The sequence below is a fragment of the Odocoileus virginianus genome, chromosome 3 (genome assembly GCF_023699985.2).
Source record: "Odocoileus virginianus isolate 20LAN1187 ecotype Illinois chromosome 3, Ovbor_1.2, whole genome shotgun sequence".
Lineage (NCBI taxonomy): Eukaryota > Metazoa > Chordata > Mammalia > Artiodactyla > Cervidae > Odocoileus > Odocoileus virginianus.
The window spans coordinates 12,281,642-12,308,325 of NC_069676.1; the positions used below are offsets into that span (position 1 = coordinate 12,281,642).

The following is a 26,684-nucleotide window of genomic DNA, read 5'->3' on the forward strand; positions in this document are numbered from 1 at the left end:
AAAATTTTTTTTAAAAAAAGAAGAGAGTCCTCTGGCTATGTAAAAAGTGAATATCTCATTTGCAATTGATGAAATATTAACATAGCAAAACAATTATCCGTTTAACAGACGCATAAAACACATTTGATAATGCACATAAGCAATTTTGATAAATGTGCTAACAAGTAGGATTTCGAAATACCTTTATAAACTCCTCTGCGGCCACACACTGAAATATACAGAAAACATGATTAAGGAGAAAACTGAGAACTATTTCTGAATGGGTGAAGAAGGCCTGGTTATCAGAGCTGTTCCTCAGCTTAGTATGAGGGGCCCTAAACGGTATGGTTAAGATCGGAAAAATAAAAAACCAAAATACATACTTTAACACAATATATACAAAGGTTACAGGAAAATGTCACTACTTAGAATACTCAAAGGAGTCAATAATTTAAGTTTAGCACGGTGTCCTAACTTCATACAAAGAAGTAAGGCAAAAATAAACGTTAAATACGAGATTGATTTAATAGAGGAGATAGACCGTATCTCGGATTGGCAGGTTTGTCAATACAAGAGACTCTAAGGGATTCAGGGAGCTGAGAACAGACAAGTACAAAACCTTTCGAAGACGAACCATTTGGATGAGTACCCACCCTTAGCCCCTCCCTTCAGACCCCAAAAGCCGGGACTACGCCCCGTCCCGCCTCCCCATCACTTCCGGGCATGGGTCCCGCCCTCCATTCGCAGCTCCGCCCACGGGCCTAGTTTTAGCCTCGGAATCATCCGGTGGGAGTGTTTCTGCTTCCAGCCCCAACAATGAATCGACCGCAAGACCCCTCACCCGCAACGGTGGGAGAAACTGCAAGTTTTCTCTGCAATGGCTGAATTTGACTGACAGTCCTAACCTCACAACTCCGCCCCGCCACGACCGAAGTAGGAAGCGGAAGTTGCGTCACTGTCTGAGTCGGTCTTCCGTCCGGCGCCTCCGTGCCTCTGGGAGGTAGTGGTTTTGGTCGTTCTGTGTTTCAGCGTGTCCTTGGTGAGGCCCATGTTCAGGAAGGGCAGTGGGATACAAGGAGCGCGTTAAAGGACAGGTTTGGTCCGAATTTTCGAGAGATCTCCTTGGGCAGGCCTGGCCCCTCTCTCTCACATCCTTCGGGCCCTAAGGCCCTGCATTCATCCAGGTCGTATGTGCGGTAAGGGGAGTGTTCGGGGTGTTGTCATTCACTGTGCTTCACTATTCGAAAGCCTTTTTTGTGACTTTAGTTTTTGAGATCATGAATATCCACTGTTTGATTCAGGTTACTCAGGCCCCTGCACCTTCTGGTTATTTTGAAGTTAGTAATCCTGCTGTATTCCTGTTGAATATGAAGATGTTCACTTGAAAATGAAAGAATTGAGTTTATTCAAAGTTTTACTGGGGACTGTTGCCCAGGAGTCAGCCTCTGAGATAGCTCTGAGAAATTATTTTGAAGAGATGAGGTGGCATGTCAGTATATATGTGATTCGGGGGAAGGATGTGTGTTATTTTCCGCGAAAAATTATGGAAGAGTTGGAACACTTTATTTGAGCCAGATTTGAGGATTCCAGCCCTGGAAGAGCATCTCAGAAGGCTCTTGTGTGTATATGTGTAACTGAATCTTCTTTGAGTACATCTGAAACTAACACTTTATTGTATTTCAATCATATCCGACTCTTGAAACTCCCATGGACTGTAGCCTGCCAGGATCCTCTGTCCATGGGGTTCTCCAAGCAACAATGCTGGCATGAGTGGCCACTCCCTTCTCCAGAGGATCTTCCTGGCTCAGGGATCTGCATTGCAGGCATATTCTTTACCATGTGAGCCACCAAGGAAGCCTAAAATATACTATAGTATTACTTACGCATGTAATCTATTTAATAGGAGATTTTTATGTTGCTTTCTTCATTGAAAGTGTCCAAAATTAGCTGCACCCTAAATTTTTATCAGATACACTTCATTAGTGTGCATTTAGGATCTTATTTTTCCAACCAGGGATTGGACCCATGTCCCCTGCAGTGGAAGTGCAGAGTTTTAACCACTCAACCAGCGGGGAAATCCCTTGACTAGTGTTTAAAGTGAAAGTTGCCCAGTCGTGTCAGACTCTTTGCGACCCCATGGACTATACAGTCAATGGAATTCTCCAGGCCAAAATACTGGAGTGGGTAGCCCATTCCCTTCTCCAAGGGATCTTCCCAACCCAGGGATTGAACCCAGGTCTCTAGCATTGCAGGCGGGTTCTTTACCAGCTGAGCCACCAAGGAAGCCCAGATTAGTGTTTAGACTGTATGCAGTTTACAACTGAAAGAGCAGATTCAAATACTGAAGTTGTGAAGTATATAAAACAGACTTATAAGGTCCTCATGAGATAGTTGGTACATAATGGTTGTCAATAAATGGCAGTTGATGTTACTGATACTCTTGTTGTAGAGCATACAGTTTTAGTAGCTTTCATAAATGTCCTCTGCACAGAAGGAACTAATTTATCATGTTGATGACTGATAATTAGTATTTGTTGATTTGTACTTGATATGAAGCTGAGCTCCAGATAACCATGTCTTCAGAGGGATGGAGATGGCCCTATCCACTTATATTCTGAAGCTACCCTGAAATGATCATGATTCAGAAAAGAGTATTTATGCACATTTCACTATCAGTCTTGCAGCATAGCAGCCTATCATATGCCCCATGGTAATTTGTCATTAATGCTTTTTTTTTTTTCCCCCAGAGACTCAGCTTTGGGTTCTGTTTTTAAAATACAGATTTCTTTGGTGTGGTTCTGAGCAGTCGTACTGCTTGTTTACCCAAGAGGAGCTGAAATGAGCCAGAGAATGATGTTCTCTAAGAGAGCTTCCTAGTATGTATGCATGAGGTAGAGTTGCTGCATAGTCCTATTCATGTATTTTATTGCCTTGATAAGTAAAAAGTCACATTACTCAGCGTTTAGGTTTCCTTGCCTGTGAAGTGACTGATTACTCTTTGCCTGGTGGGTCTCTGGCTCCAGATGGGACAGGACTTCCCTGGTACTTCATGGCAGTAGTGTGTACTTGTGAGGTTTTTAGTTTTTGGTTTTGAGTGTGTTTATCTCAGAGTTGCAATGTCAATTTTATTTTTTTAACTTTTTGTTAAAGTATAATTTATTTACAGTAGTGTATTGGTTTCAGGTATGCAACATAATGACTCTATTTTGATTGGTTATACTCCATTTAAAGTTATTATAAAATATCACCTACATTCCATGTGCTGTACAGTATATCCTCGTAGCTTTTTTATTTTATACATAGTAGTTCATACCTCTTAATTCCCTACTCCAGTCTTACTGGCCCTCCCACTGGTAGCCACTAGTTTGTTCACTATACCTCTGAGTCTGTTTTGTTCTATTCATTTCCTTCATTTTTCAGAGTTCACATATAAGTGATAACATACAGTATTTGTCTTTGTCAGACTTGTTTCACTAAGCATAATAGCCTCCAGGTCAATCAGTGTTGTTGCAAATGGCAAAATTTCATTCTTATTTATGATTGAATGATATTTTATTTTGTGAAACTTCTTTATCCATTCATATGTTGATGGATATTTAGGTTGCTTCTATATCTTGGCTTCTGTATGTACATAATGTTGCTATGAACATTGGGGTGCATGCATCTTTTCAAATTACTGTCTTCATAAGCCAGAAAGAAAAACACCAATACAGTATACTAATGCCTATATATGGAATTTAGAAAGACGGTAACGATAACCCTATATGCGAGACAGCAAAAGAGACACAGATGTATAGAACAATCTTTGGGGCTCTGGGGAGAGGGGGAGGGTGAGATGATTTGGGAGAATGGCATTGAAACATGTATATTATCATATGTGAAACGAATTGCCAGTCCAGTTTCAATGCATGAGACAGGGTGCTCGGGGCTGGTGCACTGGGATGACCCAGAGGGATGGGATGGGGAGGAAGGTGGGAGGGGGGTTCAGGATGGGGAACACATGTACACCCGTGGTGGATTCATGTCAATATGTGGCAAAACCACTACAATATTGTAAAGTAATTAGCCACCAATTAAATAAATTTATATCAAATTACTGTTTTCATTTTCTTTGTGTATGTACCCAAAGGAGTGTAATTGCTGGATCATATTATAGTTTCTTGAGGAATCTTCATACTGTTTTTCCTACTGGCTACACCAATTTAAGGTCACATCAACAAAATACAAGGGTTCCCTTTTCTTCACATCTTCGCCAAATTTGTCATTTGTGGTCTTTTTGATGACAGCCATTCTGACAGGTGTGCGGTAATATCTCATTATGGTTTTGATTTGCATTTATCTGATGATGAATGATGTTTAGTATCTTTTCATGTAATTCTTGACTGTCTGTACATGTTCTTTAGGAAAATTTTTTCAAGACTTCCCTTCATTTTTTAATAGAATTGTTTGTTTTTTTGATTTTGAGTTGTGCAGCTGTTTATATATTTTGTATATTAACCTATTATTGGTCATATCATTTGCAGATGTTTTTCTCCCATTCAGTAAATTGTCTTTACATTTTGTTGATGGTTTATTTTGCTATACAAAAGCTTTTGATTAAATCCCATTTGTTTAATTTTGCTTTTGTTTTCTTTGCTTTAGTAGACAGATCCAAAAACAGAATTTTATGATTTATCTCACAGACTGTTCTGCCTGTGTTTTCTTCTAGGAGTTTTATGGCTCTGGTCTTAACCTTTAGATCTTTAATCCATTTTGAGTTTTTTTGTACATAGTATGAGAAAATGTTCTAGTTTCATTCTTTTACATGAGCTGTCCAGTTTTCTGAGCACCATTTATTGAAGAGACTGTCTTTTCTCCATTGTGTATTCTTGCCTCTTTTTGTCATAGATTAATTAACTATAAGTGTGTAGGTTTATTTCTGGGCTCTGTATTCTGTTGTTCTGTGTGTCTTTTTTTGTATCGGTGCTGTACTGTTTGATTACTGTAGTATTGTAGTATTGTCTGAAGTCAAGGAATGTGATATCTCCAGCTTTGTTCTTTTCTCAAGACTGCCTTGGGTATTTAGCGTCTTTTCTGGTTCCATATAAATTTTAGGATTATTTGTTCTAGTTCTGTGACAACCGACAGTTTTCACTGATAGTGAGTACTTTTCTGGGGATTGCATTAAATCTGTAGTTGCTTTGGGTGGTGTGGACATTTTAACAGTATTCTTCCAATCCATGAGCATGGGATAGCTTTCCACTTCTTTGTAATATCATCTTCAATTTCCTTCAGTGTTTTATAGTTTTCAGAGTATAGGTCTTTTTTGTTAAGTTTTTTAATTCTAAATTAGTAATTTAATTCTTTTTAATGCATTTTTAAATGGGATTTTTTTTCTTGCTTTTTGTATCTGATAGTTATCATTGTATAGAAAAGCAACGGATCTCTGTATATTAATCTTGTATACTGCTACATTACTGAATTCATTAGTTTTTTGGTGGAGACTAAGGTTTTATATGTATATATAATAGATGGGCCTCTAGGCCTTAGCGCCATCTTTTGAGAAACCTCTGCGCCATGAGAGCGAAGTGGGGGAAGAAGCAAATACACAGGCTGAAGCACAAAAAAAGAAAGATGAGGCAGAAGTCAAAGTAAACTTGTACACCCATGGAAGCCACAGAAGCAGAAACAAAGGAAGCCAGAGGCCAGGGACGCTGGTACAAATTTTGGACTGCATGCCTACTATGTAGAGCTTCTCAATGGATCTGGAACATCTATGGCCATTCTGATCGCCTTGACCATCTTTGAGAGACCTACCTTGCTCGTATCAAGCCGTCCCTTTTGGTCCTTTGCCCTGGACCTGTGATAACTATGGACTAGTTCTCTTCTCAGTTGTGACTGAATGTAACGTGTACAATAAATCATCTCTTTTGCTGTCTTAGCTGGAAAAAAAAAATAGATGGGGAAACAGTGGAAGCAGTGTCAGACTTTATTTTTGGGGGCTCCAAAATCACTGCAGATGGTGATTGCAGCCATGAAATTAAAAGACGCTTACTCCTTGGAAGAAAAGTTATGACCAACCTAGATAGCTTATTAAAAAGCAGAGACATTACTTTGCCAACAAAGGTCCGTCTAGTCAAGGCTATGGTTTTTCCAGTGGTCATGTATGGATGTGAGAGTTGGACTATAAAGAAAGCTGATCACTGAAGAATTGATGCTTTTGAACTGTGGTGTTGGTGAAGACTCTTGAGAGTCCCCTGGACTGCAAGGAGATCCAACCAGTCCATCCTAAAGGAGATCAGTCCTGGGTGTTCATTGGAAGGACTGATGCTGAAGCTGAAACTCCAATACTTTGGCCACCTGATGCGAAGAATTGACTCATTGGAAAAGACCCTGATGCTGGGAGGGATTGGGGGCAGGAGGAGAAGGGGACGACAGAGGATGAGATGGCTGGATGGTATCACCGACTGGATGGACATGAGTTTGAGTAATCTCCGGGAGTTGGTGATGGACAGGGAGGTCTGGCGTGCTTCGATTCATGGGGTCGCAAAGTGTCAGACATGACTGAGCGACTGAACTGAACTGAACTGAACTGGTACCATGTCATTTGCAAATAGTGACAATTTTACTTCTTCCTTTCCTATCTGAAAAAGAAAAAGTAAAAGTGTTAGTTACTCAGTCATGTCTGACTCTTTGCATCCTTTCCTATCTGAATGCCTTTTATTTCTTTTTCTCATCTGATAGCTGTGGCTAGGACTTCCAATACAAGTAGTGAGAGTGGGTATCCTTGTCTTCTGATTTTAGATTAAAAACTTTCTGTATTCCACTGAGTATGGTGTTAGCTGTGGGCTTGTATAAATGGCCTTTGCTATGTTGAGATATGTTCTCTACATACCAGCTTTGATGAGAGTCTTTATCATGAATAGATGCTGAGTTTTGTAAAATATTTTTCCTGCATTTATTGAAATGATCTTGTGATTTTTATTGTTCCTTTTGTTAATGTGGTATATCACATTACTTGATTTTTTGGATGGTGAATCATACTTGCATCCCTGGAGTAAATCCCACTTGATCATTGTGAGTGATTTTTTTAATAGATTTTTGAATTCAGTTTGCTGATACTTTGTTGAGAATTTTTGCATCTATATTCATGAGAGATATTTGCATGTAATTTTAATTTTTTATACTACCTTTTCCTGATTTTGGCATCGGATGATGATGGTCTCATAAAATGTATTTGGGAGTGTTCCCACCTCTTCAGTTTTTCAGAATAGTTTGATAAGAGTAGGTATTAAAGGGACTTCCCTGGCATGCCAGTGGTTAAGACTCTGCTTTTCCAATGCAGTGTGTGTGGGTTCAATCCCTGGTCAGGGAAATGAGATCCTGCATGCCATGTGGCATGGCAAAAAAGAATAAGTATTAAGCCTTCTTTTTATGTTTGGTAGAATTCCCCTGTGAAACTGTCTGCCCTGAACTTTGGTTTTTAAGGGCTTTGATTACGAATTCAGTTTCAGCAGTGGTAATTGGTCTGTTTAGATTATTTATTCCTGATTTAGTTTTGGAAGATTGTGTGACAGTGGGAATGTATTTCTTCTAGATTGTGCAATTTGTTGGCATGTAACTTCATAGAATTCTTTTTTTTTTCCATAAATAGTATGATTATTTGCAAAATAAAAATAAAAAAAAGTGTGATTATTTGAATCTCTGATATCAGTTGCAATTTCTCCTCTCCCATTTTTTATTGCTTTTGTTTGGTACCCTCTTTCCTCTTGTTTCTTCATGAGCCAGGTTAAAGCCTCATCAACATTATTTATCTTTTCAAAATACTGCTCTTGGGTTCACTGATCTTTTCTCAGATTATTTCCTCTCTGATGTTTTTTATTTCTTTTCTTCTGATAACTTTGGGCTTTGGTTGTTCTTTTAATTCCTTTCAGTATTAAATTAGGTTGTTTATTTGAGTTTTTTCTTATTTCTTGAGATAGTCCTACTATCATAAGATAAATTCTCTCTTCTAACTGCTTTTGCTGCATCCATAACTTTGGTGAAGTTTTGTTTCTGTTTTCATTTGTCTTGACGTATTTTCCGGTTTCCTCTTGATTTCATCATTGACCCATTGGTTTTGTAATAGCATGTTACTTTGTCTCCATGCTTATTCTTTTCCTATTTTTCTTTGTGTAATTGATTTTTAGTTTCATACCACTGTGATCAGAAAAAAATGCTTAATATAATTTCTATCCTTTTAAATTTGTCGAGCTTACATGTTATCTCTCTTGGAGAACATTCCATGTGTACTTGAAAAGAATATTTATTTTGCTCTTTGGGGATGGAATGTCTTGTAGTTATCTATTAAGTCCAGCTGGCCTAAATGTGTCTTTTAGCACCATTATTTTCTTACTTATTTTCTGTCTTGATAATGTGTCCACTGATATAAGTTGGGCATTAAAATTCCCTATTTTTATTGTATTACGATTAATGTCTCCCTTTATGACTGTAATTGCTTTATTTATTTAGGTGTTCCTGTATTAAGCCATATAGGTTAACAGATGTTATATCCTCTTGTATTGATGCTTTTATCATTATCAAATGCCTTTGTTTGTCTTTTGTTTGGACTTTGTTTTAAAGTTTTCTTTGTCTGCTATGAGTAATGCTACTTCAGATTTTTGTTTGTTTGCATTTGTGTGGAATATCTTTTTCCATCCTTTCACTTTCTGTGTATGTCTTTAGCTTTACTAATTTGTGATTGCCATGGGGTTCATATGTTGACCTGTAACTAGATGTACTTGTTTTAAACTAAAAGTGATTTAATTTCAAGCACATTCTAAATTATTTGCTCCCTTCTTCCACATTGTTTGTTTTCAATGTCGTGTTTTATGTTTATCCCTTAACTGATTATTGTAGTCACAGTTTCTTTTAATCTTCATGCTAGCTTACTTAAACCCTTGGTCTACAGCCTTTACTATATATTTACCTTTACTAGTGGAATTATCCTTTCCTATACATTCTTTCTTCTTGTTGTAGCCTTTTTGTTTCTACCTAGAGAAGACCCTTTAACATTTCTCTTTGGGTTCTTTTAGTACTGATGAACTCTTCTAGTTTTTGCTTGATAAGTTTTTATCTCTCCTTCAGTTTTGAATGGTAACCTTGTTGAGTAGAGTATCTTAAGTAGTAGGTTTTTCCCTTGAAGCACTTTAAATGTATTATGTTCTTCTGTTCTGCAAAGTTTCTGCAGAAAAATCAGCTGATAGCCTTAAAGGGGTCCCTTGTATGTGATGCTTTGTTTTTCTCTTGGCTGCCTTTAGAATTTTCTCTTTAGCTTTTGCATTTTATTATTATATATTTTTGTACAGATCTCTTTGGATTCATCTTGTTAGGGACTCTGTACTTTCTGCACCTGGATATCTGTTTCCTTCTTCAGATTCAGGAAATTTTCAACCATCATTTCATCAAATACATTTTGACCCTTTCCTCTCTCCTCATTCTGGGACCCTTCCAATAAGAATGTTAGAATGCAGCATGTTGTCCCAGAAGTTCCTTAAACTGTTTTTTCTTCTGCCCCGCCATGTGGCTTTGAGGATACTTAGTTCCTCAACCAGGAATCAAACCCAGGCCCACAGCAGTGAAAGTGCTCAGTCCCAATCACTGGACCACCAAGGAATTCCTAACTGTCCTAATTTTTTTAATTTGATTTTTCTGATTGAGTGATTTCTGTTATTCTATTTTCCAGATCACTTATACTTTCTGTGTCACCACGTCTACTGTTAATCCTTTCTAGTGTGTTTGTCATTTCAGTTATTGTATTCTCCACTTCTGACTGGTTCTTTTTTATGTTTTCTAGTTATAATTCTCATTGTGTTCTTTCTTTCTTTTCCCAAGTTCAATTAGCATTCTTATTACTACTGCTTTAACCCCTTGTTATATTTATCTTCATTGAATTAGTTGTTTGTCAGGGTTTTGTGTATGTATCCTTTCATTTGAAACAAATTCTTCTGTCTTCTCCTTTTGTTTAACTTTCTCTGTCACTATGAAATTAAGTGAAACAGTTGCCTATCCCATCTTTGAAGGTCTGTCCTTTTGTGGGACGACCCTTATGCATTCTTCGTGTACCCCGTAGCTTTGATTGGCAGCTGGATCTAAAGTAAGCACAGGGCAACTTCCTTGGTGGTCCAGTGGTGGAGACTCTGCTTCCACTGCAGGGGGATGGGTTCAATCCCTGGTCAGGGAACTAGGATCCAACAACTTGTGTGGCATGGCCATAAATAAATAACACTTTAAAAAACAAAGTGAGCACATATCATGTCTTTCCTCGGGGAGTTTTGGCAGCTGTCACCTTGTTGGGTGATGGCTGGAGATAGAAGGGCTCGAGCCAGAACCCTGTGTAGGCTGGTCCTTCTCCCATGCTCAGTGGCTGTCAGTGACCTGTCAGCAGGGGTGGGGCAGGTCCCGACGTGCTGGAAGCAGAAGCCTTGACTGTCGAGTCTAGTTGGTTCTGTTCCCTCCAAGTGTGCTCTCTCTTTTCTCTCAGGACTAGAGCAGGAGGTTTGCTGTGTGCCAGACACACACTGAGACTGTCCAGGAAGCCAGTCAAGGAGCCAGACAACTCATGATCCACCACCTCCGCAAGTGCCAGCAGTAGCCTCTCTCACCCCATTCAGATGAGGTGTTGGGTCCCAATCTGGTACATCCCCCAAGTGTATACTCTTCCTTGGCAGCAAACACTTTTCCCTAGTTGGAAACTGACCTGAGCTTCAGGCAGGTTCAGCCTGCTTCCTCCACCTTGTTCCTGGAAATAAGCAAGCTGTGCACTCTCATCAGGAGCAGAGTCTTGGATTCTTACAGCCCCCCTGTAAGTCCCACTTGTTTTCAAACCAGCTAAGGGAACTTGTCTTCCTGATGTCAGACTACAGGTTTGCAGTGTCCAATTTGTGGTTCAAACCTCCAAGCCCATGATGTTCCTTTTCTTTGTTCCTTTCCTGGACCCCCGACCACTTCCCCTCCTTTCCTACCTGACTCTGTGGGGACATTTTTGTACAGACTTGGTTTTGGAAGCATCTTTCTGCTGATGTCCAGTTTGTTTTCAGTGAGACTTGCTCCACGTGTGGATGTACTTTTTATTTGTTCCTGAGAGGGGATGTGAGCTCAATGTGCACCTACTTCACCAGCTTTCCTCTCTGTGAGATTTTCTGAATGCACAGGGATATTTGGGAATTTTAAACTAAAGTAGAATGACTTCCACGCAAGGACCAAGGGAATTATGATCAATTCTGGGTGCTCATGCCTTCCTTCTTCTCCCAGGTGTTCTTACTAAGGACTCTTTCTGCCTTCCTGAGGAAAAGATAGAAGCAAACAGGATGGTAACTGAGTGTTTGAGAAATTATTCTCAGGTAAGAAGAAAGCATATCCTTATACAAAATGACCTACTGCATTTACCAGATGGACACATTTGAGCTACTTAAATAAAGTCTGTCTGAATCCCTGTTGAATTGCCTCCCAAAATGGAAGCTCTCATACTGCTGAGGGATTGCTCTGAATAATCATAATATTTCAATAATTACCTTCTGGAAGCAGAAGGTCTGTCTCATGATTGCAACTCCCGTTTCGTGTGTTTTTTTTCCTGTTGTCCTGACATGATAAGGAATGAGAGTATGTATTTCTCAGTGAATTTATTTATTCATCAGCTTGTACAAATATCTGTAATTTGCTTAGAATTGTGTTACTGGTTCCATATTGATCAGAAATGAGTGTAGATAGAAAGACCTTTGTGTCGTGGAGGAGATTATGAGAGAACTTGAAGCCCTCTGTTGATATTGAGTCTTCCTGCTTCATTCCCCACTGAACACTGTTGAAGATCTTACTTTACTGAAGCTAGTATGTGTATGATGGTTCAGGACTCAGTGACCTTTGCTGATGTGGCTGTGAACTTCACCCAGGAAGAATGGACTTTACTGGACTGCTTTCAGAGAAAGCTATACAGAGATGTGATGCTGGAGAACTACAAGAACCTGACCACAGCAGGTATAGCCACCATCATTCCTGTAGCCTCCTAGGAGACAGACATATATGTGCTGTACCATCTGTGTTCCAAGATGGGTGATGTCAATCTGAACACAATGGAAACTAGTAGACATTTGTCTCTACATGAATGAGTTTTAACCCAGTATGGTTTATGTAACAATATGGTTTTAGAACTAACAGCATTCAGTTCAGTTCAGTTCAGTTGCTCAGTCGTGTCTGACTCTTTGTGACCCCATGAACCACAGCATGCCAGGCCTCCCTGTCCATCACCAACTCCCGGAGTCCACCCAAACCCGTGTCCATTGAGTCGGTGATACCATCCAACCATCTCATCCTCTGTCATCCCCCTCTCCTCCTGCCCTCAATCTTTCCCAGCATCGAGGTCTTTTTCCAGTGAGTCAGTTCTTCACATCAGGTAGCCAAAGTATTGGAGTTGCAGCTTCAGCATCAGTCCTTCCAATGAACACCCAGAACTGATCTCCTTTAGGATGGACTGGTTGGATCTCCTTGCAGTCCAAGGGACTCTCAAGAGTCTTCTCCAACACCACAGTTCAAAAGCATCAGTTCTTCTGCCATCCGCTTTCTTAATAGTCCAACTCTCACATCCATCAGTTCGGTTTGGTTGCTCAGTCGTGTCCGACTCTTTGTGACCCCATGAACCACAGCATGCCAGGCCTCCCTGTCCATCACCAACTCCCGGAGTCCACCCAAACCCGTGTCCATTGAGTCAGTGATACCATCCAACCATCTCATCCTCTGTCATCCCCTTCTCCTCCTGCCCTCAATCTTTCCCAGCATCAGGGTCTTTTTCAATGAGTCAACTCTTCGCATCAGGTGGCCAAAGTATTGGAGTTTCAGCTTCAACATCAGTCCTTCCAATGAACACCCAGGACTGATCTCCTTTAGGATGGACTGGTTGAATCTCCTTGCAGTCCAAGGGACTCTCAAGAGTCTTCACCAACACCACAGTTCAAAAGCATCAATTTTTCAGCACTCAGCTTTCTTTATAGTCCAACTCTCACATCCATACATGACCACTGGAAAAACAATAGCCTTGACTAGATGGACCTCTGTTGGCAAAGTAAAGTCTCTTCTTTTTAATATGCTATCTAGGTTGGTCATGACTTTCCTTCCAAGGAGTAAGTGTCTTTTAATTTCATGGCTGCAATTACCATCTGCAGTGATTTTGGAGCCCAGAAAAATAAAATCAGCCACTGTTTCCACTGTTCCCCCATCTGTTTGCCGTGAAGTGATGGGACCAGATGCCATGATCTTAGTTTTCTGAATATTGAGCTTTAAGCCAACTTTTTCACTCTCCTCTTTCACTTTCCTCAAGAGGCTCTTTAGTTCTTCTTCACTTTCTGCCATAAGGGTGGTGTCATCTGCATATCTGAGGTGATTGATACTTCTCCTGGCAATCTGGATTCCAGCTTGTGCTTCCTCTAGCCCAGCATCTCTCATGATGTACTCTGCATACAAGTTAAATAAGCAAGATGACAATATACAGCCTTGAGGTACTCCTTTTCCTATTTGGAACCAGTCTGTTGTTCCATGTCCAGTTCTAACTGTTGCTTCCTGACCTGCATACAGGTTTCTCAAGAGGCAGGTCAGATGGTCTGGTATTCCCATCTCTTTCAGAATTTTCCACAGTTTATTGTGATCCACACAGTCAAAGGCTTTGGCATAGTCGATAAAGCAGAGATAGATAGTAACAGCATTACGCAATTGTTCACCTAGGCATAGTGAATGAAACACTGGAATTTGGGCCCAGTCATCTGTGTTTTAACAAGCACTGGACATGATTCTCATAGACACCAAAATTTAGGTGCCTATCCCACTTCTGGGCATACACACCAAGGAAACCAGATCTAAAAGAGACACGTGCACCCCAATGTTCATCGCAGCACTGTTTATAATAGCCAGGACATGGAAGCAACCCAGATGCCCATCAGCAGACAAATGGATGAGGAAGCTGTGGTACATATACACCATGGAATATTACTCAGCCATTAAAAAGAATTCATTTGAATCAGTTCTAATGAGATGGATGAAACTGGAGCCCATTATACAGAGCGAAGTAAGCCAGAAAGATAAAGACCATTACAGTATACTAACACATATATATGGACTTTAGAAAGATGATAACGATAACCCTATATGCAAAACAGAAAAAGAGACTCAGATGTATAGAACAGACTTGTGGACTCTGGGAGAAGGCGAGGGTGGGATGTTTCAAAAGAACAGCATTGAAACATGTATATTATCTAGGGTGAAACAGATAACCAGCTCAGGTTGGGTACATGAGACAAGTGCTCGGGCCTGGTGTGCTGGGAAGACCCAGAGGGATCGGGTGGAGAGGGAGGTGGGAGGGGGGACTGGGATGGGGAATACATGTAAATCCATGGCTAATTCATTTCAATGTACAACAAAAACTACTGTAATGATGTAAAGTAATTAGCCTCCAACTAATAAAAATTAAACACTAAAAAAAAAAAAAAAAAAATTTAGGTGCCTGTTAATAGCCAGAGAAGGCAGTGGCACCCCACTCCAGTACTCTTGCCTGGAAAATCCCATGGACGGAGGATCCTGGTGGGCTGCCATCTGTGGGGTCGCACAGAGTCAGACACGACTGAAGTGACTTAGCAGCAGCAGTTTAGTGGCTTCTCCATAAGAATGAACATTTCTTTTTGCACTTATTTCATTTTCCACTTTAATAAAAGTCTTAGTGCTTTGTAAATGTACATATAGGTCTGAACTTTTATTTCAGGGGCCAGAGAGATGGTCTCTCTGAGACACAGAGGAACTATTCACCTTTATATCTCTTTTGGAATATTATTGATACCACATTCATTCTAATGACCTGACTATATACTGGACCTTATTCATGGGAAGGTTTGTCTTGTTTGGAGGGCTGTTTCTATTAATAGCTCTTTCCTCATGAACAGGATATCAGGTGTTCAAACCCACTCTGATCTCTTGGTTGGAAGAAGAAGAGTTGAGTACTGTAGAGAGAGGACTCCTCCAAGGTGAGTGATTGTAAAGAACTTTGCATGTTAATAAAATTTCAGCGTGCTTTTAATTTATAATGAGGCAACTTGTTAAGATGTGCTTTTCTCTCAGAAGGCTGAGGTCATAGGTTTCGGATGCTCTGTACCTTCCTCAACTTCTCATATGTACTTGTATGTGAGTGCTAAGTCGCTTCACTCATGTCCAAGTCGTTATGACTCTTTGGGTTGTAGTCCACCAGGATCCTCTGTCCATGGGACTCTCCAGGCAAGAATACTGGAGTGCCCTCCTCCAGAGAATCTTCTGACCAGGGATCGAACCCATGTCTCTTGTGTCTCCTGCATTGGCAGGCAGGTTCTTTACCACTGGCACCACCTGGGAAGCCCCTCATACATACTTACTCTCCATTTAATCAGAATTTCCAATCATCTCATAAAATAACCTGTTGTTTCTTCTTTAGTTTTAACATTTTGATGTATACTCTTTGTCCAGAACATTCCCTGATAATACTCTGTCTCTTCCCTTCATATTTAATTTTCAAAGACTTGTCTTTTAAATCAAATGCTGAATTTTGACTACATATACATATATTACTACTTAATTTTTGACATAATCAAACTCCCCAAATCTATCTTGCCTTTTTAAAAGATATACTTAATTTGGAAAAACATACAACTGAGCCTTATTGTTTTTACTTCCTTTAACATCCACTTCTTTTTGCAAAGTCTTAAATTAGTCATTCTCTTTTAGAGTGGGGAATGCAACTTAAAGCCAAAGACTCAGGAATTCGGCAGAATATTTTTGGGAAAAAAATGTCAAATGGGATACAAAAGGTAAGGTCACTAAATTTCAAAAAAATATTTCTTATTTTCCACGTAGATAATTTTAGGATTTTCATTAGAATATGAGCACAAGTGATAGATATTTGAGATCAAAGGCATTCACTCTGGAGATAACAATGTCTCTCAAAGAATTCTTATTATGACTAGCTTGGGGTTATCCTATCCCTAGGTTGATACTTGTTGCTTCAAAATTCCCACAAGGAATCACTCCCACTTATATAAATTAGACATGGAGTTTTCAAAACAATTCATTGAAGCTGTATAGAAGCCTTTTTTTCTTTTTTAAGAAACAGGTTTATTTTTTTGTTCTTTTTTTTTTTTTTAATTTTTTAAATTCTGAAAGTATGGTAACACATTTACAGGAGACTTAGAAAATACAGAACAAAGTTACATATATATACTACATTTATACACTATATATACTACAATTATTGTTTCAGGTATAAAAATTAAGGTTTTTAGTAGAGTGTCAATATCAACTCTTAGAAATTAATAGAACGAACAGAGGAAAAGTAGAAGGGTATAGTAGACCTTACACACACACACGTGCTATGAACCAATTCAACATAATTAAGATTTATACAATTTTCACACAACTGCAGGATACAAATTCTATTCAGGTTCCCATAGACTATAAACCAGGAAACACTAGAACATATCGAGGGACATAAAACAAGGTGCAGAAATTTCATGCTGTAAGAGTATTGAAATCATAGTGTCTGTTCTCTTGTCACTGTAAGGAATTATGTTAGAAATCAATATCAAGAGATAACTGAAAATAACCCTCATATTTTCAAGTGCAGTGTGACATTTACCAAGAGAACTCTTTAACTTAGCCATTGAAAGCCTCAATGAAGTTGAAAGACTGAAAAAACACAGAAGGTGATGGCTGAGAAGAAAGCATTTAAATGAGAAATTAATATCAAGGATACTTTAGAAACCCCATGTATTTGGAAATTTAAATGTCCACTTTTAAATGATAGATGTAGCTCAGAATCCATAAGAAGGAAAATTAGAAAATATTAGTAACAATAAAAATGAAAAGAAAATTTATCAGAACTTATTGCATGCAGCTGAAGTTGCTCAATGCAACTTAATACAGTGTGGAATCTTGAATAACAAATAATGGACACTAGCATAAAGTTTTGTGAAATTTGAACAAAATCTGTACTTTAATTAATAATATTGTATCATGTGTTAATTTTTTTTAACAACATAGTATTTCTTTATATTCTCAGATATGGATTAAATGTTTCAAGCCTCATTCAGTTTTTTTTAAAAAAACAACTAAAATAGTAAGCTTTCTCAGCTTTTATCAGTAATACTAGATGCTAGAATAGATGGATCTATATCAGAGTTTTGAGTGAATATAAATTAGAAATCTAGCATTGTATTATACTTAAACATGTAGAACCAAAATGTCATAAATGTTTTAGCTAATCAAAATTTGTAAGTTTTCTAAAATATATATTATGCATACTATTTACATATATATATGTATACAAAAGTCTTTGTACTACACTTCATAAAGGCTTGAGAAAGAACAACAACAAAAAAACTGGAAAACATAAACTAAGTGAAATGGGAGCACTGAATATGAAAAAGAAAAGATGAAATTATATAAAAGTAAAAGCTCATCATATAGTTCAGTTATTTTTAAACATGACCGCTCATTAGAATCACATCTGGAGCTTTGGAGAAAAAAGCAATACCTGGGCATTTGTATTTTTCAAAAAGCTTCCAAGATAATTCATGGATATGTCATCTGGATTTTAAAAAGTGGATACAGGTTTTTCTATTAAGTGATAATTTTAGTAGTATAGAATTCTATTATTTTCTGTTGACCAATTATGATACAGTGGTGTTAAAATGAATAATAGTTACATAATCACGATAGTAAAGGATGTTTATCAATTTTCACAACCAATAGCCAGACAAAAAATAAAAGATAATTATAATTGCAAGCTATAATGGACACATGATTAACCTAGCAATATAAAAGAATTACATACAATTTAGGTGGTTAAATAGAGTGATGTGGTAAGTGAAAATGCGTATATGTACATGTTTTCATCCACCCAGCCAATCTGCTTCGGTTGGTGCATTTAACCAATTTACATTTAAGGTAATTATTGATATGTGTGATCCTATTTCCATTTTATTAATTGTTTCAGGTTTACTTTTTGTAGGTATTTTCCTTTGCTTGTGTTTCCTACCTGGAGAAGTTCCTTTAGCATTTGTTGTAAAGCTGGTTTAGTGGTGCTGAATTCTCATTAACTTTTGCTTGTATAAAACTTTTCTTTGTCAAATCTGAATGAGAGTCTTGCTGGGTAGAATATATTTGGTTGTACATTCTTCCCTTTCATCACTTTAAATATTAATATATCATGCCATTACTTTCTGGCTTATAGAATTTCTTTTGAGAAATCAGGTGATAACATTACAGGAGTTCCCTTGTGTATTATTTGTTTATAAAACCAATGTTTTTCCCTTGTTGCTTTTAATATTTTATTAATATATTTGTCTTTAATTTTTGTCAGTTTGATTAATATGTGTGTCAGTATAAACCCTCCATGGGTTTATCCTGCCTGAGATTCTCTGCACTTCCTGGACTTGGTTGACTATTTCCTTTCCCACGTTAGGGAAGTTTTCAGCTATTATCTCTTCAAATCAGATCCTTCCTTCTGGGACCCCTCTCATGTGAATTTTGGTGCATTTAATGTTATCCCAGAAGTCTCTTAGGCTGTCTTCATTTTTTTTTTTTCCTATATTCTGTTATTTCTGTCATTTTGTCTTACAGGTCACTTATCCTATCTAGTTATTCTGCTATGATATCTTCTAGTCTGTTGTTCATCTCTGTTTGTTCTTTAGTTCTTTTAAGTCTTTGGTAAACATTTCTTGTGTTTTCCCCGTTCTTTTTCTGAGATCCTGGACCATCATCACTATTACTGTTCTAAATTCTCTTTCTGGAAGGTTGCATAGCTCTGTTTCATGTAGTTGTTTTCCTAGGGCTTTATCTTGTCCCTTCATCTCAGACATAATCCTTTGCCTTTTCATTTTGATTAACTTACTGTGATGTGGTTTCTGTTCTGACAGCTGAGGAATTGTTGTTCTTCTTGCTGCTTCTGTCTGCCCTCTGGTGGATAAGGCTATGAGGCTTGTGTAAGCTTTCTATTGGGAGAGACTGGCAGTTGGAAAAACTGGGGCTTGCTCTGGTGGGCAGGGCCTTGTTCAGTAAAACTTTAATACAATTGTCAGCTGATGGGTGGGGCTGTGCTCCCTCCCTGTTAGTTGTTTGGCCTGAGGCAGCCCAGTCCTAGAGTCTGCGGGCTCTATGGTAAGGTAATGATGACCTCCAAGAGGGCTTACACCAAGGGACAGCTCCCAGGACTGCTACTGCCAGTGCCCCCGTCTCCAGGTGAGCCACCTCGTGGTCCACGCTTCTGATGGGAACCCTCCAACACTAGCAGGTAGGTTTGGTTCAGTCTCCTGTGGGGTCACTGCTCCTTTCTCCTGGGTCCTGATACATGCAAGATTTTGTTTGTGACTTCCAAGAGTGGAGTCTCTGTTTCTACCCGTCCTGTGGAAGTCCTGCAGTCAAATCCCACTGGCTTTCAGATTCCATGGTGATTCCATGGTGATTCCCTTTGCTGGATCTGGAAGCTGAGAAGCCTTGCATGGGGCTCAGAACATTCACAACAGTGCGAGAACTTACTTGGTATTATTGTTTTCCAGTTTGTGGGACACCCATGCAATGGGTACGTTATTTGATTTTATCGTGATAGCACTCCTCCCACCATCTTGTTGCCACTTCTTCTTTGTGTTTGGACGTGGGGTATATTTTTTTTGGTCGGTTCCAGCATCTTTCTGTCGATGGTTGTTCAACAGCTAGTTGCAATTTCAGTGCTGTCACAGGAGAAGAGTGCACATCCTTCTATTCCGCCATCTTGAACCCATCCCCTACTTTATTTTGATTGCTTATTTATTTGACTACTGTGGGTCTTCATTGCAGTGTGTCGGCTTTCTCTCTAGTTGCAGCACACAGACTCAGTTGCCCCATGGCATGTGGGTTCTTTGTTCCATGACCAAGTATTGAACACATGTCCTCTGCATAGGAAGGTGGATTCTTAACCATTGAACCACCAGGGAATCCCCTGTAGAACTCTTTTAGGATGAGAGTATATGGCACATCATTCTTACAGAAGGATTTTATCATTTAAATTGAAATAAATCAACAGGGCAAGCATAGTATGAATGTAATGGAGATGGTATAAATCATTCATCCTCATTATAATAATGTTTCTATTTTGAGATGGGTAGGAGGAGTTAATGAGTCTGAGAAATCTTTGAATCATCGTTCTTCCATTTCTCCACAGGCGAGAGGCCATAAAGTACAGGAACTCTATGACAGTGAGCAATGTGGGACAGACTTCAGTGACCACTCATGCCTTAGGACACACAGGAGTACTCAAAATGGAGGGAACCCTTATGAAGATAATCAGTATGGGAAAAACTTCCTTACTCTGCACAACAAATCCTTTACTGGAGAAAAATGTTCCATGTTTAATCAGTGTGGAAAAACTGTCATGCTGACTCCAGATATTATACCCTGGAAATCTAACATACAAGAAAAAGCCTTAGAACACAGAGACATTGGGAGAGCCTTTGTTAATCAGTCTTACCTTCGGACACAAGTGAGAGCTCACAATAAAGAAAAGCTCTACAAATGGAAGGAATATGGAAAAACTTCTGTTCACTCAACAAGACTTTGTGCACATGTGCCAACTCACACTGCTAACAAATGCTACAGATGTGAGAACCCTGGGAAAGTCTCCACTGCATCCCTAAGCCATAGACAACATATAAAAACACACACTGGAGAGAAGCCTTTTCAGTGTGACACATGTGGGAAAGCCTTTAGGTTTTCCTCATACCTTCTTGTTCACAGTCGAATTCACACTGGAATAAAACCCTACAAATGTAAGGAATGTGGGAAAACCTTTAGATTGTCCTCATACCTTCGTGTTCACAGTCGAATTCACACTGGAATAAAACCCTACAAATGCAGGGATTGTGGGAAAGCCTTTAGATTATCCTCATACCTTCGTGTTCACAGCCAAATTCACACAGTAATAAAACCTTACAAATGTGAGGAATGTGGGAAAGACTTCAAACATTCTCTGCCCTTTAACATTCACATGGGAACTCACACTGGAGAGCAACCCTATAAATGTAAGGAATGTGGGAAAACCTTCACTCGATCCTCAGGCCTTATTGAACATATGAAAACTCACACTGGAGAGAAGCCTTTTAAGTGTGACACTTGTGGGAAAACCTTCACTCGATCCTCAGGCCTTACTGAACATATGAAAACACACACTGGAGAGAAGCCTTTTAAGTGTGACACATGTGGAAAAACCTTCACTCGATCTTCAGGCCTTACTCGACATATGAAAATTCACACTGGTGAGAAGCCTTTTAAATGTGACACGTGTGGGAAAGCCTTTGCTTCTTCTTCCCACCTTATTAGACATCTACAGTCTCATACTGCACAGAAGACTATTAAATGTGATAAATGTGGGAAGGCCTTTGCTAATTCCTCATATCTTACTATACATTTTAGAACTCACACTGGAGAGAAGCCTTTTGAGTGTAATGTGTGTGGGAAAACATTTACCACTTCTTCATATCTTATCATACACAAACGAACTCACACTGGAGAGAAACCATATGAATGTAAGGAATGTGGAAAAACCTTTTCTCACTTCTCAAGCCTTTCTTACCATATAAAACGACATTGAAGAAAGGCTATTGAAATGTGACAAATGCGGAAAAGCCCATCCTGCTTTCTCTTATCTTATGAAACATTTTTTAAAAAATTTTGGCTGCACCCCAGAGCATGTGGGACCTTAGTTCCCAGTGATTGAACCCAAGTCCCCTGCATTGGAAGGTGGAGTTTTAACCACTGGACCACCAGGGAAATCCCTTACTAAATATTTTTTAATTCATAGTGGAAAGATGCCTTTAGAATGTAATAAATGTGGGAAAAGATTTGCCAGTTCTTCACCCTTTGCCATTCACAAATGTATTCACACTGATGAGATACTGTATAAGTGTTTGGAATGAGGGGAGGCATTTGCTGCTGCTTCATCTCTAAGTTTGTGGGGTTTTTTTTGTCCTTTCTAAGCATTTTTGAAATGTTATTTATTCATTTTGGCTGTACAATGCAGCTTGTAGGGTATTAGTTCCCCAACCAAGGATTAAACCCAGGCCCTTGGGAGTGAGAGCATGGAGCTGTAACCACTACTGGACTGCCAGGGAATTGTCTTAAGTATTTTAGAGCTCATACAGGGCAGAAGACTTTCGAGTGTAATATATGTGGGAAAACATGTACCAGTTCATCCATTACCACACAGAAGGCTATTCACAGTGGAGAGAAACCCTATAAATGTAAGGCACAGAGGAAAGCTTTTTGTCTTTCTGATTCACTTCCAACAACATGAAAGGTCAACACTTGGGAGCTGCTTTACAGATGTTAAGAGTATGGTAAGGACGTAAGTCTCACAACTGTTATGTAAGCTATCACAGTGGGGATTTCCCTGGTGGTCCAGTGGTTAAGAATCTGCCTTGCAGTGCAGTGGACACGATTTTAATCCCTGCTTGGGGAACTAAGATCCCACATGCCACAGAGCAACTAAGGCTGCACACTACAAGTACTGAGCCTGCACACTGCAACTAGTGAGTCCATGCACAGCAGCAAAGGATCTGGCATGAGGCAACAAAGTTCTTATGTGCCACAAGTAAGACTCAATACAGCCAAATAAAAAAACTCACAGTGAAGCCATATGATAATATTAAGAGGCATGGACAGACGTTCACTCTTGCCTCAGTGAAATTTATGTTTTTTAAATATGGGAGATCTTGCAGTAGACAGAAATCCTACTGATTTAAGCTATGTGGGTAAGTTTTTTTATTATTTTTTACAGTTTATACCTTTAGGTAAAAGAAAGTAATTTTAACTTGTTCTTAGAGATTTACGTGGTTATTTACCACGTACCAATGTACCCTTTCCTGTGTAAATTCTAATTCTGCTAAATAATGTTCACTTATAATCTCACTGTGGAGAAAAACTTTATGAATGTAAGAAGTTAATTGTGGAGTCATCATTTTCCATTAGATTGTTCCTCATTCTTAATAAACATGAGGTGTTTCATAGTCAAGAGAAACTGAATATGGAGTATTTGGAAAATACTATCCTGAGTCTGAAATCTTAGAGTTGCTGAGAGGTGTAGAGTTCTGGGGGATTCTGTAGATCTATTTTAAGCATTTGTGATTTGGCTGTGACCTCGGGGAGAGTCCGACGCAACTGAGAAACTAAACAACAAGAATAAATTCTTGCACACAGTGTGTCTGTCTTTACTCTCATAGCTAGACCAGGCCAGTATAGTGACTGCACTTTCAGATTGCAACTGGGTCTAAAGTGGACCTTCAGGATATGCACTTTATCCTTGTCTAACCTGCTGGATTCTCTTGTTGGATTGACATTGTCTTCACATTATGAAGACTGAGTGCTTAAATGTGTACAGTGCTCGCTAACCTCATTTACAGTGAGGACTTTCCTGGTGGCTCAGATGGTAGAGAATCTGCCTGCAATGCAGGAGACCTGGGTCCAATCCTTGAGTCAGGAGTATCCCCTGGAGAAGGGAATGGCTACCCACTCCAGTATTCTTGCCTGGAGAATTTCATGGACAGAGGAGCCTGGTAGTCTACAGTCCATGAGGTCACAAAGAGTTGGACATGACTGATGAACTAATTTTCTTTTCATGCTGTCCAAGGTGAGGGATATGGTATGTCTATAAATTTTGTAAAATTATCCTGTCATTCTTATCCTGATCCTGTCATGGCACAAGATAAGGTTACATCTAATGTGAGTCACCCCTTTTTCATGACTTTTGTAGATGAACAACCCCAGCATCTCAGGGAGAACCTTTAATCTCAAGCTGTGCAGAAATTAATTGAGAATAATATTCTCTTTCACCCCTAAACCCAACACCACGGTCTGGCAAAACAACTGTATTTTTCTTGGTCAGACAACAGCTGTCACTGATGATGTAACCTGCTTCTGTATTTGTCATTCCACACATCTGCTGTGAAAACAGAAAAACTCATGTGAATAGAGCTGGTCCTGATCATCTGCTGTGCTTGATGCCATCAGTGGCAGTTCCTGAGTGTGGGTCTTGGGTGCAGATACAGACCTGCAGAAACTCGTTCTAGCCTTGACAGAGTTCTTGTGCTTGAGCAGTCTTGGGTTATGTTGAGTTTGGCTATCATGTCTGCAGCTGCTTGATGATGCTTTATTGAGGTTTAATTAAACCATTGTAATGATAATGATAATCCAGATCAACCTTAATAAATCCTGAACAAGAATTGCATGTGCAATTTTGTGTTACACATTTGTATGTATGGAGGAATATGTCATGTTGTAGTTTAATTCGGGGTGTGTACATTGTGACTCAGCCCATCTGTTGCCACCTTTAATTATTTGCAATGACTAAGGGTTACAGATTGGCTTTAGATGTAGCCTAATTGTCTGAAATAAGACCTTAGTATCCTAGAGATTTTTCCAGTGGTCCAGAGGTTAAGCATCGGCTTAACCCTCTGGACCAGGGGTTAAGTAATGCAGGAGACTCGGGTTTGATCCCTAGTCTGGGAACTAAGATCCCACATGCTGCAGAGTAACTAAACCTGCACACTAAACTAGAGTCCATACACCACAATGAAAGATCCTATGTGCTGCAACTAAGATCCAATACAGTCAAATATTTTTTAAAAAACCTACCCACTGAATCTCTTACAATTGCCTGAGTCTGAGACCTTGCGGGCAATGTTGAGATCACTGCTGCAGATTGACCTCATTCTGCTTGGCCTCCTAGTGACTGTCGTCAAGTGCTGAGCAAGATAAATCAAGTAAATATGGTCCCAGCTTTTGTTATTCAGTGAGTGACAAAGTGGCATATTCACATGGAAATTCTCCAAAGCCAAGATGATGTGAGCCATGTATGCTACAACATGGATGAACCTTGGAAAAACATTTTAAGTGAAAATAGTTATTTATATGAAAAATCTAGAAAGTGCAAGTCTGCGTATAGAGAAAGTATATTTGTGGTTGTTTAGATATTGAGAGAAATGAAGTGGGTGATTTGACAGCCAGAAGCTGCTTTTGAAGTGAAAAGATTATAAAATTGTGATGGTTACCAGTGAATATATCAATACGAAGACAACATTGAGTTGTATAAATTCAATAGGTGTATTGTATGGTAGGCAAATTATGTCTCAATAAAGTGGCTCCAAGAATCAAAATATATACTCTTGATTATACCTTCATTGATCGGGTAGTTACCAGAAGAGCCAGCCAGGCCGCCCAAAGGAGGCCCGTTGAAGCCTCCTACAAGGAACTCGTCCTTGGACGCCCTCCTTCCAGCATGGTACACTCTGGTTCACTGAGGGCCTCACCTAGCCGGGATGCAACTAACCACCACAAAGCTAATCACAGGGAGAGGCACAGACAACGGGAATCTCTGGCATCATTTCCGTTCCCCACCTTGAAAAAGAGGTGTCAGCTATGTTAGGTGGATTCACACAAGTTGTAAGTAGTTCCCTCATGACTGGATGCAGGTAGGACTTTGGCTCCACCCAGAAACGCAGGTGGAGACAGCATTGGACCAAAGGAAAGAGGCTGAGGCTAGAAACAGCCCGGTTTGTGACCGGGCTCTGGGCCGAAGGCCTTGCGCACACCAAGGGTCTGGGCTGGAGGCGGGACCAGGCCTACCGTGGGGTTTAGAGGCTGGAAGGGCATGCGGGTTGAAGGCTCACCCCACAGGATGTTCGTCAAAAGATTTTCCATCACTTATCTAGTTTCCTAGAGCTTTTGTAGGAATTCTACCCATACTGACGAGCCTGCTCATTTTCTTTTTTTTTTTTTTTTTTTTTGCTTCTCAACCTGTTTAATGTGTAAAAGGGGAAAAGGTGGTAGGCAGAGTTTCGGTCTGAATACATTCTCGGAATGCTGGCCATCCAGAGCATCGTTCTGAACAGCTGATTATCTTCTGACTCGAGAGTTTTCGTTTTGAAAAGACCTAATTCCATGGGATCATGGTGACTCATTTATCATAAGAATTAAATACAGAAATTTAAAGGCTCCGAGCAAACAGCAGGGGCGGGACTAATGCAACAGTAATAGCTGGAGTTGATGGGACAAGAGGCAACCAATCATAAAATTACTTTTCCCTTGTAACAAAGGGTTCACACTTTTAACATAAATTATACATTCATTATGGTGTTTAAAAACAGTCAAGCCTAAATAAATTCTTCATACCGTCGAGAAAAGACACACACACTGAAAACCTGCTTAAGCACAGAACTTCTCATTTGACAGCTCTGGGCCGGGGCCACGCACATTTTACAGGGAGCTTTTGCTTCTCAAGCTTAGTGAAAGTCTGGCAATCATTTTGTATAAAAATAAGACTTAAATTTAAAACCTCACCAAACTAGGAATCTGATGTAGAAAATCAGTCACACTGAAGTGGCTAAAGCCCACAGTTCTCAGACTTCAGCCCGTGTCCCACTGACCTGCGAGGCCCCGCCCCGCGTGTCCGAGGCCTGGGGGGGCCCAAGTCCCTGAAGCACTAGCGGATTCCCCGGGGGGCGCCACGCTGTTGCTCCAGGAACCCTGGCTGAGAACCCCTGGAGGGACGTAGCACCATCTCCGCCTCTGCTCGAGCCTGCTCATTTTCAAAGTCGTGGTCCATTCAGTCAATCCCGCTGTTAGGCCTTTTTTTCCTCTTACTGCTTTTTATTTACACAGTT

The 26,684-nt window shown here is 39.6% G+C and overlaps 1 protein-coding gene and 1 long non-coding RNA gene across 18 annotated transcripts in view; both read left to right on the forward strand.

Moving 5' to 3' along the window:
• Positions 1–24,245, forward strand: part of LOC139029633 (zinc finger protein 266-like) — a 38,880-nt gene extending 14,635 nt beyond the window's left edge. The window contains exons 1-7 of one of the 17 annotated variants that reach the window (XM_070463854.1): positions 927–1,175; positions 2,727–2,870; positions 11,251–11,339; positions 11,844–11,970; positions 14,916–14,996; positions 15,727–15,809; positions 20,195–24,245. In XM_070463854.1, coding sequence (XP_070319955.1) covers positions 11,307–11,339; positions 11,844–11,970; positions 14,916–14,996; positions 15,727–15,809; positions 20,195–21,619 — 1,749 coding nt within the window. In that variant the 5' untranslated portion in view covers positions 927–1,175; positions 2,727–2,870; positions 11,251–11,306 and the 3' untranslated portion in view covers positions 21,620–24,245. Of the gene's footprint in view, positions 1–891; positions 1,176–2,726; positions 2,871–3,949; positions 11,340–11,803; positions 11,971–14,915; positions 14,997–15,726; positions 15,810–19,294; positions 19,577–20,194 lie in introns of those variants that run through there. The other 16 variants (XM_070463857.1, XM_070463859.1, XM_070463861.1 and 13 more) reach the window with 16 other exon arrangements.
• LOC139033950 (uncharacterized) lies at positions 11,980–14,711 on the forward strand. Its single transcript, XR_011486427.1, has 2 exons — positions 11,980–13,795; positions 14,479–14,711. It is a non-coding gene; the product is annotated as an uncharacterized lncRNA (long non-coding RNA).
• Positions 24,246–26,684: the final 2,439 nt, after the last annotated feature.